Below are 17,384 nucleotides of genomic sequence, written 5' to 3'. Positions count from 1 at the left end.
TCAATTGACTTGTCATGCACCGAGTGTCTGTAAAAACATGGTAGCTGATTCCACAGTACTCTGGTAGTAATAGTTTGTCTTTCAGAAGCTTTCTCCCATAATCAACTGTGTTTCAGAGTGGCTAACACTTCCCTTTGTTCTCTTGCAGGGCCCCTGAAATCATCCTCGGTTTACCCTTCTGTGAAGCAATTGACATGTGGTCTCTGGGATGCGTCATTGCAGAACTTTTCTTGGGCTGGCCTTTATATCCAGGAGCTTCAGAATACGATCAGGTTGGTACTATTGCCCCTTCCGTGACCTAATTTAGGGCACAATCCTAACCCCTTATGTCAGTGCTTTCCAGCATGGGCATACTGGTGCCAATGGGACATGTGCTGCTTCCTTCAGTTGGGTGTCACTCACGAAGGCCTCCTCAAAGTAAGGGAATGTTTGTTTCCTTACCTCAGAGCTGCAAGGGGTTAGAATTGCACCCTCAGTTTAATTTAATTAAGCATCCTACAGCAATTTGAAAGACTGGAGGGACCAGTCCAAACTTTTGGTAAAACTGAAAGCCTCCATAATTTTGACCAAAATTTTCTATAGATATCACTTATCTTTCCTTCTTTTCTTAGCCAGCTCGGCTTCTTATATTCTTCCAGGTGAAGAGTTACTTCATCCCAAGTATTAGGATTACTTCATCCTAAATATTTATATCTGCACCTGGCAAAGCTGATTGTTTCTTGTTAGTGCTACTGTCCTACCTTGCCAAACCCAAGATCTGATGTCATCACAACCTGAAGATCATGATAGGATGCTGGCATGAGGGCTTCTTGTTCTGAGCAATTATTTCCAATGCTTCACAAGGGAATTAGAAACCATAAACCAATCATTGTAGTATTTGCTTGTATGCTTAAAGTTTTTCACATGAGTTCTTTTTACAAGGAAAAGGCCTGTGCTGTAAATTAAACAGAGTGCCTTACTGCCCAATCCTATCATTGGATTTATGGCAGCAAAGCACTGTCCTGCTGTCATAAATCAACTGCTGATGGTGTGTGGATTGTGTGGTCAGCAGCCTGCATTGGAGCAAGTAAGCCAGTGGGGAGGAGAGGGTGGTTCATGGGCAGAAAGGGGGAGTGGGCAGAAAGGGGGAGTGACGGGGCATGTTGGGAGAGGGAGGGGATGGCTCCAACAGCAGTAGCACTGGCCGGATCTTATATCCTCTTTTCAAAAACCTTCCTGCCCCTTTTCTCTCCTTGGACATATGCCACCAACATGGCTGGCATATGTCCGAGGAGAGCCCATACAGCGTCTTTATGGAAGTAGGGCAGCTTACTGGTAGGTGAAAGATATTACTTCCTGCAGGCTGTCTGATTCCCCTCCCCCCCAGCATGCAGTACAGCTTCCATTGGCACTGCTGGATTCTGCAATGTGTAGGGGACAGGAATGGAGCCTTAATGTAGTAACAAACATGTCACAAGAACATGCAAGGCTGTCCCTTGTAGTGAGGTAGATTTTTTGGATGATATAGTAGTTCATGATTGTATGTTCTGACCAGCAGTGAGTCTCCAGAGTTTCAGGCAGGGATCTTTCTTTGTCCTACCTGGAGATGCCAGAGAACCAGAGACCTACTGCATGCAACGTATGTGCTGTACCACTGAATTATGTACCACTCTCTACCACTACAGAGCCTTTATGGAAACGGCTTCTCTGGGCTGGTGTGGATGCAAAAATATATCTGATCACATATCCCTATCTGCATAATGATGCTCATCTAGATGTCAACAATGGACTGGATGGGAGCTTCTCTTGACACACTTGGGAATGCAAACCCCCAACCAAGGCTACCAGTTGTTACGTACCACTAGACCTGGACTGGGACCAGAAAGTACAGGTCTACATTTCTGCCATTCAGAAATGATGGCGATGGAGGGGGAAAGCATTGCAGGCTGCCCCTCCTGTCTTGCTTGAACAAGTCCTCTTGAAATTGGTGCTTGAGGATCAAAGCAAAAGTTGCAAAAGGCTCTTTTGCCAATAAAGCATGCCCTTAAGGCACATGAAGTCTCTTCTCTTACCTTTAGCACTTTTCCTTTATCTTTGCAGTCTGTGGGTAAAGTGATATACGTATATTCCTAGGCTTCAAAGACAAAAAGAGGAGAGCGAGATGGCTGGCATTTAACTGCAAAAGGAAATATACTTGTATAGCACCTAGTTATTTAAGCTATTAATACATAATAAATATTATTAATGTTTAAAGTCTGTGGTCCTTTGCCTTCCTTTTCAGTCCTCATTTTGATGCCCTCCATTTGCTCTCCATCTCCTTTGTTCCATTGTTGCAGATATGTTATTTTCCCCCACCCCATAGCAATTCTGCTACGTCCAGAAGGATGAATGTTGATTTCTCATCCTGCTTTTACAGATTCGATACATTTCACAGACGCAGGGCTTGCCAGCTGAGTATTTGTTAAGTGCGGGGACAAAGACAACAAGGTTTTTCAACAGGGACACAGATTCCCCATATCCGCTGTGGAGGCTAAAGGTAGGAAATGGTTATCTTCATCAGGATTTGCATCTCTTAAGGGTGGAATGTTACCAGTATGTTTCTCCAAAGCATACAGATGAGCTGAGATACAGTTGCTGCCACAACATCTGTAGCTTTTGGCTGACTTGAAGGTTGGCATTTGGTTATTTGCACAGTTGGATGGAATTTTCTGAATCTTTGCTGTCTTAAGAATCAGAAGTCAGTCCATGGAAAGAGCTCAGTGGAAGGAACCAGATATGGATCCTTCTGAGCTCCTTGCTGGGACTAGTTTGTTAGAGGTGATTGCTTCTTTGTATATAAGAAGAATCCTTTGAGATTCTTAGGGATGACCCTAGGGATGAACAAGTCTTCATCTAGTCCAGAATCCTCTTTCCCACAGTTGCTTGCCAGCTGCCAAAGAGGGCATGAATGCAAGAGCTCTTCCCCACCATTGCTGCCAATCACTGGCATACTGCTTCCAAACACTGATATTTCATTTAGATATCAAGACCAATTACCACCACCAGGCTTGTGTGTAGAAATCGTAATGGCTGCAGATAACTGAATGTTTCCTGGTTTTGAACAGACACCGGATGATCATGAGGCAGAGACGGGAATCAAGTCAAAGGAAGCAAGAAAGTATATTTTCAATTGTCTGGATGATATGGCACAGGTAAGAATGTTGCTGAAGGACCACATCCATTAGTAATTTTCAATGCTCAGAGCACACCATATGATCACAATGCAAAACCCTTAGAAAGAGTTTGGTTCTACAGTATGTATTATCCCTTTGCATCAAAGAGCCATGTTATATTGTATTGCATTTGTGGCAGTGAAGCCTCACATCAGCCAGAGGTGGGCAGCATGTGGGAAAAAACCAAACTTCATTACAGTTTCAGCCTATGTATCAAGTCAATCCTGTAAAGTTCAACTGGGCTTATTCCCACATAATGCTGGAATTTACAGCCTTTGCTAAGAAGCTTCAACAGCAGTTGCTCTGCTGCCAGACCAACAATATGTAGCTGCATTGCAAAGATAATTGCAGCTGCAGCTGGGTGGGGAGAGGGTGCAGCATCACTTTGCCTTCTTTTCCCTCCTGGACAGACTGTGAGGCACCCAAAGGTAAACAAGTAAGCTTGCAACCTCTTGGAACTCACTAGGAGATGGCCAAGTCAATGTAAGTTGGACTGGGCTGTAAAATTCTTTTGCAGTGCCTGCAAACAACTGCAAGAAGTAGAAGATATGGAAAAGAACGTGGATGAGGAGAAAAAGACATATAGGAGAAAGAACATGCATGGAGTGAGGAACAACACAGGAGAGAGACAGAGAGAGATTCTTCCACAGTCTAGTCTGGGGGTGACCAAAACATTTACCGCAGGTCTCTAGTATGGTTGATGATTCTCTGCAGATAACAAATTTGTTATCTCAATGTCACCTCATTTTGTGAACACCATAGCTTGCCTTTTGATGCTATTAAGAAGACATAGTTAATTATCTGTTTTTTTCATTTTAATTGCTGTCCTGCTTCTTCTTAGGGGCTAGCAGGGTGTTTGTTCAGGGTTCTCTGCCAGAGTCACAAGTAAGCCTTTCCTGAGGCACTTTTTAAAGATATCAGGAGAACATCGATTTCTAGATTCTGTCCAACCCTCCATTACTTATCAACTGATCTGATTGGTAATGTAATTAAATTGAAATTGTAGTAGTTACCTAATTATTTTCTTCATATATGGCTATAAGTTATAATTCAATAACTATCCTGGCTTGCATTTATTACGTTACCAATCTGACCAAGTGAGCCTTATCTGTGTGGGTGGTTAACTGTGTGGGTAGTTCCTTGGCATGGTTTTCAGACTGTGTCATGGGAAATCCAGAGGTTCCTTGGGAGCTAACCAGTGTTTCCTCAACGAAAGACCAGAAATGGTGGACAACCTTCCATGAAGGACTGCTTTCTCATCACTATTGTTCAATAAATAACCAAATGGAGTTGTAGGTTTTGGGGGATCCAAGGCTTCAAAAAAATGTGTATCTGTTACTGACCCGGTGCCGTTTCCAGGTGAATATGACAACAGATTTGGAAGGAAGTGATATGTTGGTGGAAAAGGCAGACCGGCGGGAGTTCATAGATCTATTAAAGAAGATGTTGACGATAGATGCGGATAAGAGGATAACGCCAATTGAAACACTCAACCACCCATTTGTCACCATGACACACCTGCTTGATTTCCCTCATAGCACACAGTATGTTCCTTTTGCTCTACTTTGGTTTGGAGGTTTGAAGAGGGTTTCTAAACTGCCAGTTTCTCCCAAAGAATATTTAATTTTTAGCTGCAGCAAAACAGACTGAGCTTGGATTCCAGAAGAATAATTTTAGTTGATGAGTAGTATTGTCCACTGCTGCTCCAGAAACTGTCTGTTGCTTCACAGCATTGGGGCTGTGAGATTTATTCAGGAATGGTGTCCCCTGTTCTGTGTTCCAGTGGTTTAGTCAGCCATTGCCTGGCCTGCTGTGCATACTTGGACTTCAGTTACATCCAATAATGTGGTAGAATCAGAGTCAGGGGTGGATAACTTTACCAACAGGCAAGAGACACTTGTTTTGATTAATAGCTCAATGTCAGGAAATGGTAACCTGATGGGCAAGTACAGAATTGCTTAGAAAACTCATGGAGGACCCAATCATATTTAACAATCCTGTGCTGATGCAGCAGCAATGCAGCCCCAAGGTAAGGGGACAAACATTCCCTTACCTTGAGGAAACCTCTGTGACTGCCCCCCCAACCCAGTTTGCAGTGCACACCCTGTCCGCACGGCTGCATCAGCACTGGAAAGCTGGATAGGATTGGGCCTGGAGTCACTTTCTTTGTGGAGATTCTAAGACCAGAACCAAAACACAAGAGAGCTGCTGAAAATAACAGCCATGAGTTTTGTTATCTCGTCCATGTTCCTCTACTGTGGCATTTTAATATATCATACTTGACCTGTGATGTCGTCCATTTTCTTGCCTTCATATTACATCAATGACTTCTTCTGGATTTAGGGAACCACACAGCCTTGTTATACCACAAAGTCAGCTGTGCCAAGTGTTTCAGAGAAGCAAGGGAATGATGAGGTTCATGTTTGCCAATTTCAGCAACAGACCAGTATTTCAAATAATTTGTAGTTCCTTCCTATGTAGTGATTGAATAAACGTGCTGAATTCTTTGAAATCTTGTAACAGGAGTGGGGAGTTGGACTTCTTGACCCTGAAAATGTCTTCTAAGTTGATGGTTGATGGGTTTTTTTTTAATTATTTGGCAGTGAGACTACTAGGTCCCAAATTATTATTTTTCCTTTGAGTTCAAAAGCTTTTAAAATAAAAAACTGCTGAGCTTGATGCAAATAAGGGATGTGTTCATGAATGGCGTTAAAAATCTTGTAAAATTACAAATGCTCATTATATAAATATTTGATTGTTCCAAATTAAATTGCAGAAAATTATAAGACATTACTGCTGAATCTGCTTGTTATGGGAACTGTGAATGTAGCAGAGATGTAGCTTTGGAACTGATCAGTGGTGTGTTTCTGGGGAAATGTGCTATTTTTCCCAGGATTCCTCCAAATGTTTAAACTTGCTGAGGATAGGTTGCAAAGTTGAGTGATTTTAAGGTTTTAATAAAGCTCCAGCACTTAAAACAATAATCTGCTGACTCTGAAAATGCATGGGGGACAAGCTGTGATTTCAGCTAATCATGATATTTGCATAATTGATGTCCAGATAATTGAGAGCTTACCCCTTTGGGCCTCAGGGCATATCTACAATACATACTTATAACTGTTTTATTCCATTTTAATTGCCATCTCTTTCCTCAAAGTTTTGGTCAGCAGAAGAACAAGGGGATGAAGCACTGAATTGGTAGAGAAGTCTGTACCACTTCAGAGTTCAAGTGAGGCTACCATTTTAATGCACTCCCATGTAAAAAGCTCCCTGCAAGAAGAAAGCTGGCAAAGAAGAGAGGAAAGTCAAGATAGTCCTGTCCATGCAGCAAGTTGCATAGGGCCTCCTACCACTAGATTGCTGGTGATGCCACTGCTGAAGAGAGGAGAGATATTTCATCTTGGTGCTTCCTTCTCCTCTCTTCCATCAGCTCTCTCTCTCTGCCCCACTGGTTGCTGTTCCAGTAAAGAGAAGACCCTCTACAACTGTCTTCTCCTTCACTTTCTGCTCCTTTTGTAATTCAGCACAGGCAATGGAAGAAGAGCAGCTGTTTGCCTACCAGCTGTCTGGGTGTAACTCATTGCAGCCACATCACCAACTGTTAGGGGTTGGGGGACAAGGGACAGGATTTGGCACCCAACTTCAGGTCCCAGAGTTTCTTGGACAGCCACAGAGAAAGGTTCGAGGGTGCTCTGTGGCTCTTCTGCCAGTTTTCAACCTTAAATAGGGGAGCATTCAGCAATGTTTTTCCCCTCTGGTCATCTGAAATGATGCAGTCCATTCTACAGCCTCAAGGTTTTGCTATCCTGTTGCATGTGTAGATCCAGCTAAATAATCCTGTGAATTGTAGTTTGGTGAAGGTGTTGCATGTTAGGGATCCTAACTACACCCCTCCAGAACTATAGTGTTCCCTGGGGGGAAGTAATGTCTGTTGAGCCAGTTTCCGTTTGTAATGATTCTACACTGCAAATCAATAGTATCCTTTTGGCACTCAGTGCCCCAACTTCCTCCATCTGACAAATTAGCCTTCCAGTTCTGCTCCTTATATCCGCTTTCTCTGTAAACAGTGTCAAGTCCTGTTTCCAGAACATGGAGATTTGCAAGCGGCGGATGAACATGTATGACACCGTGAATCAGAGCAAGACCCCATTCATCACCCATGTCGCCCCAAGCACATCAACCAACCTAACCATGACTTTCAACAACCAACTTAACACAGTCCATAACCAGGTGAGGAAGCCGTTGTTATTGAACCTGAAACAGAGGGCACAAAACCAGACAGCTGTACCTGAGATTTCAAAGGTCTGGTCTGCTACTTCATGAGTCATTCCTACATTTCTAACAGCTCGACTACCTCTTGTCAGTGGACAGAGCTGCGTGTGTTTTCCTCAGACTTGTGACCACAGGATGTTGGTATTTGAACATAATTCAGCAGGTGGATAATCTCAGTTTTTATTTTTGGGTTCTTTCTTTTGCAAGTTTCTAGCCCTTATGATTGTGAAGGTAAACTTGTGTATATATGTTTTTATTATATTTAACCCACCCTTCCACAAAGGAGCATAGGTAATGTAGGCAAAGACAGGGTAAATAGCTGAAGGTCACAAAGAAAGGTTTGGGCTGAGCCAGGCTTTTAACTTGGGTCTTCCTGATCTAAGGCCAACATGCTAGTCACCACACCCACCCTGGCTCTCAGCACGTTTGCACTTTCCTAACCACTGTCCTGCTGGCTTCCTTTCTGGGCTCATTGCTTCTCTGTGGTTTTTCCTCATCAGTTGGTAATCCTAAGCAGAATAATGGCATGTAGAATGACTAAAGAGAAGTCCTCATCTTTACTCATATTTACCTTCCTCCTCCCCCATTTCTTTTGTTGGTCTATCTTCTTCTTAATTTTTTGGCTTCCTTTATTTAGATCATTTCAAGAAAAAAATATCTGGCTTTTTTCCAACATTGCCATCTCCTTCATATTTCGTTTTTATTTTATTTTAAATCCCATCATTCCTTTAGGCCACCAACCTGGCTCCCACCTCCACCACCAGTGCCACTATTTCCTTAGCCAACCCTGAAGTCTCCATACTAAACTACCAATCTGCACTCTACCAGCCCTCGGCAGCGTCTATGGCCGCGGTGGCCCAGAGGAGTGTGCCCCTGCAGACCGGAACTGCGCAGATATGTGCCCGGCCTGACCCCTTCCAGCAAGCCCTCATCGTATGTCCCCCAGGCTTTCAAGGTAAGAGGCGGGCCTTGCCCGCTCTGGTCAAACTCTTCTGCTCTGATCTTGTTTCATTTGAAAAGTGCTCCTACGACTTAAACCAGGGCCTCCCTGGTATTAATGAAGACTACACAGAGCCATAGTTGGCGATCTTAGAAATAAAAATAACCAAATAAACAAAACCTAGGAAGACCTGCAGGTACATTGACACCAAAAGAAGGGGAGAAAGGAGAAGGTACAATTGCACAGGCCAACACACATTTTGCTTCCTTAAACGTTACACCAATTCCTGGGTATATCTGGGGTGCCAATTCCAAAAATGGCATCTGTTTTGCCCTATCATGTCTACTTTTGGAGACACGGCATAGCCTCTTTAGTGAATGGTTCAAGCAGATTCCTCATGAGGAAGCTACTTGAACCATTCCCTAATGAGTTTATACCATATCTCCAAAACTAGATGTGATAGGGCAAAACAGATGCCATTTTTGAAATTGGCACCCCAAATTCATATCAAACCACCATAAAGTTTGGGAAAAACTTTTCTGACTCAATTTTGTAGGCCTGTGGTATTAATGTTTATCACCATCCCACTATCCATGCATATACCAGTGAAGGAATTAGACCTAGGTGCCAAACTATCTGATGTTAAGCACATGCCTTTTTAAAGCTCTCTAAATATTAGCTATGGGGAGCCAGGTCCAGACCAGAATTGTGGCAAGGGTAAATGTTCATGTTGTGGTCCTGATCCAGATGAAACTCATCCCCCACAGCTGCCCTCTCTGGCATTATTAAACGACTGTTTTCCTTTAATTTAAAGGGCCCTTCTCATCAGCTTTGAGATAGAAAAATCTGTGGATACTTAGGTTATACGTGTAATCACTTGTATGACTGTCTCTCAGCAACAGTAAAAAGCATTTTTTAAACTGTGATTTTAAAGGGGTGCATTTTTTCCCTTCTCCAGGGTTCAGCACGTTCCTTATCATTTGCAGGGGCCATTCGTGTTGAGTCAAATTCGTGTATAAAAAATCAGTGTATAACAAGGCTGGACCTGTATAGGATTGCAGCCTTAGGGAAACGTGAATGAGTGTTGTTCAAGGTAGACCCTCAGTCTGAGAGACCTAAAGCCCTCAAGAGTATTGCACCCAAGGCAATTACCTACAGGAGCAATCATTAAACTTTTGCTTGAAACTGAGAAATGTCCTCTTGCAAACCACCTCAATACAGATAAGATGGTAGTGAAGATGCGCCATTCTTCCGTCAGGCTAATGAGTACTGGTTCTGATGGCTCAAAGAGAAAATACTGACTTCTATAGCGATGTTTACTCATTCTCCCCATTAGGGAAAACCACATGTTATTTGGCAGCCACAAAAAGGAGTAGAATAAGGTGTCAGTTCCAAGGTTAAGCCACTCTGTTGGCAAAGTGTGACTTGGCAACAGAGTCTTGTCAAAGATTTTCCCTCCCCATTCAATGGTGTAGCTGTATCACTACAGATCCCCCCTCATTGCCAGATGGCATGATTGTGACCTATCGGTGTATTCAACAAGGATGTTAGTAAGAGAGCATGGATAGTTTCACTGGCCTGAGGTCATAGTGCATTGTGCCCATTGCCAATTTGCTGGAGGATTTGCTGAGTGGTGCTGGCCCTGAGAGACCGAGAGAATAGCCTGAGTCCTGCTTGGGGCTCTTTCAGAAGGGTAGCCATTGCTTGCCCCGCATTTGTGCTCAGCCACTGCTAGGAAGTCTGCGCTACTGCCACCTGGCTCCCTTCCTCTCATTTCTATCCAAAGATATTAAAGTTATTTGCAGATATTGATGTCTCGGCGCACTGCTGTGCCGCAGACATTTTATCCTTTTAAGCAGGGTTAAAATAACATAAAAGAGCTTGAGGGTGGAATCCTGAAAAAGTCCCCTGAGTCTTATTTACAAAAGCTACAAAAGGCATTTGAGTATTTGGGGCAAATTTTTATCCTTCGCAGCTTCTTCAAGTTGAAAGGCGCAAAGGAAGCGGGGCAGAGGAAAGGATGATAGGCGGCTGGATCTTTAAAAGCTGCCCTTGCTTTTAGCAACAGTCAGTCCTTCCTTCTCATCACAGACGTCTCTTTTTCAGTTCAGACTGCTGGGTTGAGCCAGCCTATATCAGAAAATGATTGGAAAAGGTCACCATAGATCGATTTACTTAGCTGATTTTCTATCCCACCCCCTTCGTAATGGCTCAAGGCTTGGTAACAATATTTAAAAATAAAACCAAATACAATAAAAAATGCACCATCTCCTCTCTTTTGAGAAGAGAATGAGCCGTTCTTTCTGCAATTAGATTGAGCGAGTTATTTTTGCTGGCTTGGATCCTTAGTAGTTCAGACAGAAGTCTACTCACACAATGGGCCTTTCTCACCCCTCCTCCCCATTAGAGCCCCCTGAAAAGCTATCCCTGAGGGTCAGGGACCCTCTAGAATGGCACTGGGGCTGCAGTGATAAGCTCCACATGCAAGTGCTGCTGCCCAGTTTCTGCCAGCTCTCATCCTCCTGCAGCCCCCTGCCCCAGATTCCACATCATTCTCAATGTTGGGGAAGAGGCTGGTGGGGAAGGGGAGGTTTCAGGCTGGGCCTCTCTTCTGAGCCATCATAGACATCTCAGAACCCATTAGAACAGCAGTTCTCAAACTGTGGGTCCAGGACCCACCAGTGGGTCACGACCCAATTTTTGGTTGGTCATGAAACCCACAAAGCAGGTTAGCTTATGTGCACCAGGGGTTAAACAATCTGCTTGGGGGGAGCACTATTGCCCTATCATCTTTATAGCCACAGAGTCTTGAGCAGCTGGTAAAGTGAAACTTTTGTTTTAAGTGGGTCCCAATGCTAAAAAATTGGGGAACCACTGCATTAGATTATATGTGATGTTTTTATTTTTTGCCCTAATGTGCATTACTTTGCACTTACATTGAAAGGCATCTGCCATTTTGCTGCCTATTCTCCCAGTTTGGAAAGATCTTTCTGGAGCTCTTCACAGTCCCTTCTTGTTTTCACCACTCAGAAAAGTTTGGTGTCATCCACAAACCTGACCACCTTGCTGCTTATCCCTGTCTCCAAGTTATTTATGAACAAGCTGAAAAGCACAGATCCTTGGGGCACACCGCTTTTCACCTTTCTCCATTGTAAAAACTGCCCATTGACACCCACTCTCTATTTCCTGGTCTTCAACCAATTCTTAATCCGTAAAAGGACCTGCCCTCTTTCCCCCTAACTGTGAAGCTTTCTTAGGAGCCGTTAGTGAGGAATCATGTCACTCGCCTTCTGAAAATCCAGATACATAATATCAACAGTTTTGCCTGCATCCAAATGCCTGTTGACCCTTTCAAAAAATTATAAAAAGTTTGTGAGGCTAGACCTACCCTTACAGAAGCCATACTGATTCTCCCTCAACAAGGCTTGTTCTTCTATGTGTTTTAAGAGTGCATCTAGGATAACACCATATCTCCCTCAGCTTGTGCATGGCATTAAGATGCCTCTTCCCAATGGCAAACTCTTGACCTTTTTTTCTTTCATCTCACAGGTTTACAAACTTCCCCTTCAAAGCATGCTGGGTATTCTGTGAGGATGGAGAATGCTGTTCCAATAGTCACTCAGGCTCCAGGGGCTCAGCCCCTTCAGATCCAGCCAGGACTCCTAGCACAGGTAAATTTAATTATTCTTGATTCATTTTGGACAGCAACCAGCTACAATGTGAAGAGTCTGAAGCAGAGCAAGTCATTTTCATTTTATTAAATTGGTGCTTGGTGTGTGTGGGGTTGGTGGCGGTGAATGCTTGTGTGGATTTTGAGTGTTGGCATATGTATGACGTAATCATATGTCTTTTGCCATCTTTTTAATTCCCTGGGTCTTTCGGGGAATCTTGAGAGCATCATGTTGCCTCATGAAGTTCTTCTACTCTCAATTTTCCTTTGATTCCCCTGCCTGAAGGCCAAGAATGAAATTAGGCATTTCAGATGAACTGGCTATTATCTTCGTTACGTTAGGAAAGTGTTTTGATGATAATAAATAGTAGTAGTAATAATATTCTTAGTGCCTTCAGTGTATGTGGTGCTTTGAAACTTTATATGGTGCTTTATATTACCACCAGTGTTGTCAGTACTGGGCTAGATGGATCAATGGCATTACTCAGAATTAAGCAGCTTCGTGTGTTCATATTTCCTGGGACATTTAACCATACAGAAGTGTGGCATGTATCTCCAAATGCTTAGAAATGTTGGTCATCCCGTGATAGGATCCATCTCACGTCTCAGACAAAATGAATTTGCACCAGTGCGTAAGAGTGGCTGCATTGCCTTCTGCCAGAGCATTCCAATGTTCTCAGTCATAGGCAGACTCCCAAATCCTGCCAAAGCATTGCCTTGCCTAGATAGCATTCCAATGAGTGTTAGTTCAGTCATTTTCTTTTGCCAGCTGCCAGCCCAGCTTATCTGGGAAAGGCAGTATGGAGCAGAACTTGAAGCTTGCCTGATTTCTTTTCATTAACTGAGTGCGACCTCCTGTTCCCACGAAGGGTTGTTAAAGAGCCACCGTTTTGACTTGCATGAAGTTCAGCTCCGATAAAGTCCGTCATCCCCTTCCAAGTGATTCAGCTGGGGCAAACTATTCTTCTTGTGAAAGGGAGAGGGGAAAGCAGGGCATTCCACAACAGGACCTGAAAGATGGAGATTTTACAAATCCCAACTGGAGGAAAGGCAGTTTTGGAAACAGTGATATGTAAAATTTTGTTAAATCTAAATAGAAAGGAAAGGCTAGAAAGGCCATGCAAAGTGAGTGAGATGGCATGACCATGTATATACGTAATCTTCTTTGGCTTCAAAATAAAGACCCCAAAGTCTTCAAAAGTCTTCAAAACAAAGAACCAAAAAATCTGTTTACAGACCCCCCAGCTGACTCCAGCACAACTGGCAGTTTCAACAGAAAGGCTAAAAACACAGGACTGTTCCAAAACCCTTACAAGTTAAAGCAATAGAAGAGGCAATTCATATAGTCATTACACAACATAAACTGTGGTTAAAAATTTTCCGTGTGGGCATGCCCTGGGAGTTTTGCAGTTTGCAGGAGCTAGCAAATCCTGCTTTTAAGACACTTTTCTAAGAAGCACTTCCTTGATTAGCTGGGACAGGTAAGAATCATGGACAGGTGACCAAGCACAGAAACTTTTCTAAACTTTCATAACCATCTTTTAGCCTTGGGGAGAGGTGGGATACAAACTGAAAGAAACCAGAAGAGAACTAGCCTTTTCTTTTTTCTTTTCTTTTTGTTTTTTAAAAGAACATTGGCGTGTCAAAATTATTAATGTAGTTCTGGTGGGCAAGCAAACCATTGTGTTGGCTAGAATATATTTTCACTTGCTCAGGTACCAAATTGACATGTGCAAGATAATAATACAGGTGTACGCCACTTAACTACTGTTCACTTAACGACAGACTGCATATATGACAATGGTCAAAGCACAATAAAGATGCTCTTAATGAGGCAATCGCGTCTCCCATAGCCTGCTGCAGAGTGTCTGTTTACACAACAGAGAGGCTCTTAAAGCAAAGAAGAGCAATCTATATCCAGTCATCTGTATAGCCAGCTTGTGTCTGGCAGGGAGTGTCTGTTGACACAACAAAGGCAATAGATTGGACTGAATGTTCACTTAATGATCTAATCACATAACAACGGGGATTGGAGAACGTATTCCCCTCGTTAAGTGGCGCATACCTGTAATTGAAAAAGCAATCCAGGGTTTTTGAGTATGCACACAAATCTGAGGGGCAACGTCATTCAGTGGTAAAATACAGTCACCGCATTCAGAAGGTCTATCATTCAATCCCTAGCACCTCCAGTTAAATAAAGGCTGTCTCTCTACCTGAGATCTTGAAGAGGTCTTAGGCACCTTGGAGTGCTTGCAATCAGACTGTATTGAACTACCAATGGCCTGACTTAGCGTCAAGCAGTTTCATGTCTTCATGGCTCTCTCTCTTTTAACATGAACATTATTATGCAAATATTCTTTTTCTAAAAGGATAATATCCTTTTGGGTTGAGTCCCTTTGGGGAGAAAGGCAGAGTACAAATGTAAATAAAATAAAGTAAAATAAAACATCCAAGACAAAATAAACAATTTAAAAAATCCATTTAAAAATAGAAAAAATAACAAACACAAAAGTAATAGCTGTATAATACACTGCTCAAAACAATAAAGGGAACACGTTTGAGTGTCACTCCAAGTCAATCACACTTCTGTGAAATCAAACTGTCCACCTAGGAAGCCACACCGATTGACAATCAAGTTCACATGCTGTTGCACAAATGGAGTAGACAACAGGTGGAAATCATAGGCAAGTAACAAGACACCCCCAATAAAGGAGTGGTTCTGCAGGTGGTGACCACAGACCACTTCGCTGTCCCTATGCTTTCTGACTGATGTTTGGGTGACCTTTGAATGCTGGCGGTGCTGTCCCTCTAGTGGCAGCATGAGGCAGAGTCTGCAACCCACACAAGTGGCTCAGGTAGTGCAGCGCATCCAGGATGGCACATCAATGCGAGCTGTGGCAGGAAGGTTTGCTGTGTCTGTCAGTGTGGTGTCCAGAGCATGGAGGCGCTACCAGGAGACAGGCCAGTACACCAGGAGACATGGAGGAGGTTGTAGGAGGGCAACAACCCAGCATCAGGACCGCTACCTCCGCCTTTGTGCCAGGAGGAACAGGAGGAGCACTGCCAGAGCCCTGCAAAATGACCTCCAGCAGGCCAAAATGTGCATGTGTCTGCTCAAATGGTCAGAAACAGACTCCATGAGGGTGGTATGAGGGCCCGACGTCCACAGGTGGGGGTTGTGCTGGCAGCCCGACACCATGCAGGACGTTTGGAATTTGCCAGAGAACACCAAGATTGGCAACCTCGCCACTGGCGCCCTGTGCTCTTCACAGATGAAAGCAGGTTCACACTGAGCACATGTGACAGACGTGACAGAGTCTGGAGACGGCAGGGAGAACGTTCTACTGCCTGCAACATCCTCCAGCATGACCGGTTTGGCAGTGGGTCAGTAATGGTGTGGGTGGCATTTCTTTGGGGGGCCGCACAGCCCTCCATGTGCTCGCCAGAGGTAGCCTGACTGCCATTAGGTACCGAGATGAGATCCTCAGACCCCTTGTGAGACCATATGCTGGCGCGGTTGGCCCTGGGTTCCTCCTAATGCAAGACAATGCTAGACCTCATGTGGCTGGAGTGTGTCAGCAGTTCCTGCAAGATGAAGGCATTGATGCTATGGACTGGCCCACCCATTCCCCAGACCTGAATCCAATTGAGCACATCTGGGACATCATGTCTCGCTCCATCCACCAGCGCCACGTTGCACCACAGACTGTCCAGGAGTTGGCGGATGCTTTAGTCCAGGTCTGGGAGGCGATCCCTCAGGAGACTATCCGCCACCTCATCAGGAGCATGCCCAGGCGTTGTAGGGAGGTCATACAGGCACGTGGAGGCCACACACACTACTGAGCCTCATTTTGACTTGCTTTATGGACATTACATCGCAGTTGGATCAGCCTGTAGTGTGTTTTTCCACTTCAATTTTGCGTATGACACCAAACCCAGACCTCCATGGGTTAATAAATGTGATTTCCATTGATGATTGTTGTGTGATTTTGTTGTCAGCACATTCAACTATGTTAGGAACAAAGTATTTAATAGGAATATTTCGTTCATTCAGATCTCGGATGTGTTTAAGTGTTCCCTTTATTGTTTTGAGCAGCTTATTTATCTTATACAGTATATTATTGCATCCTGCTTTTCGTTCATCAGTAACAAAACAGCTAATAAAATATTGAAACAACTGTAAACACAACAATAAAATCAACAGCAAAGGAAAACAAAAGAAAGCAGCAACCAACATCTATGCTTCATTAAAGTGTTTTTAGACAAATGTGGTCTGCAGGTTGGGGAAGAAGGAGGAGAGAAAGAGAATTACGCTCACCATGGTAGATCAGAAATATATATGTTTGCATTGAGAAGACCCATGTTTCTCTGAGTAACAATAGCCAGGGCCTTCATATATGAGGGCAGGGAAACTGTCTTGCAGGTCTTGCAGGTCACAGGGTACAACTTCTATGTATATTTAAATGTCTTAATTTAGAAATTGTAACTTTGAAGATTATGCTTAGATTGGCACTGTGTGTAATGGGTCTTAGTGAGTGGTCTGGGAATAAATACTGCTTCATTGCTGTAGCTACTCAGGTATGGACCTCATCAGTAAACTTGATGGGAAGCCATTGGAAACCCCATGTAACAATAAAATAGACATATTTTTACACGAAACCCTTTTGATGAGGAAAGCTGTGTCTGTTGAACTTGTTTATCACATTGTTTTTAATTTTTCCCAAACAGCTATGTACAGTATTTTTTTTTAAATCCAGAACTACCCAACAAACAGGAATTCACCAGGTGCAACCTTCCCTATCACAGCCTTCCCTATATTAGATTTATATCTGTTTTAACGCTTGCCTGTCATACAGGTGTTAAAAGGTGCAGAGAAGGGGGATAAAAACAGCAACACTGTTTTGGGTCCCTGATGCTGTGCAATATTTTCTTCTGACCTTATAGGAGTGCTGAGCGTTAGATAGAAGCTGATGTGCTGAAGTTGGTGTATCATCTTCATAGGTGTTGATTGCAGGGAATATGATATGAAATTTGGATAAAATGTGCTGTATGCATCCCCTAGAGCAGGTGGTGGCAAACCAGGCCTCGCATTCAGCCTCTTACAAAGTGTTTTTCCCCACATGAAGTAAGTATATCAGTTTGCCTCTCTACAGACAGGTGAGAGGGGGCTCTGGTTCCATCCACTCTTTGCAGACTGAGCAGCAGCTTTTTAAAGGTGCTGATCCTATTAAGAGTCCTGTGATTCTAGGCATAGTGATTAGGGCTGGGATGTTTCCTTTTCGGGGGTGGGGGTGGGGGAAGAATCCAAGTT

At 43.5% G+C, this 17,384-nt stretch overlaps 1 protein-coding gene across 4 annotated transcripts in view; it reads left to right on the top strand.

The window, feature by feature from the left end:
• Positions 1-17,384, top strand: part of HIPK2 (homeodomain interacting protein kinase 2) — a 181,293-nt gene that overhangs the window by 131,002 nt on the left and 32,907 nt on the right. For 3 of the 4 annotated variants that reach the window (XM_066634241.1, XM_066634243.1, XM_066634240.1), the window contains 7 exons: positions 149-272; positions 2,396-2,515; positions 3,084-3,170; positions 4,551-4,735; positions 7,259-7,421; positions 8,196-8,418; positions 11,953-12,074. In XM_066634241.1, the coding sequence (XP_066490338.1) occupies positions 149-272; positions 2,396-2,515; positions 3,084-3,170; positions 4,551-4,735; positions 7,259-7,421; positions 8,196-8,418; positions 11,953-12,074 (1,024 nt within the window). The remainder of the gene's footprint in view (positions 1-148; positions 273-2,395; positions 2,516-3,083; positions 3,171-4,550; positions 4,736-7,258; positions 7,422-8,195; positions 8,419-11,952; positions 12,075-17,384) is intronic. The other variant, XM_066634242.1, reaches the window with a different exon arrangement.

This window comes from Tiliqua scincoides, chromosome 7, assembly GCF_035046505.1.
Source record: "Tiliqua scincoides isolate rTilSci1 chromosome 7, rTilSci1.hap2, whole genome shotgun sequence".
Taxonomy (NCBI): Eukaryota; Metazoa; Chordata; class Lepidosauria; order Squamata; family Scincidae; genus Tiliqua; species Tiliqua scincoides.
Note: the sequence above shows the minus strand (reverse complement) of the source record. Positions and strands in the feature narration are given on the sequence as shown.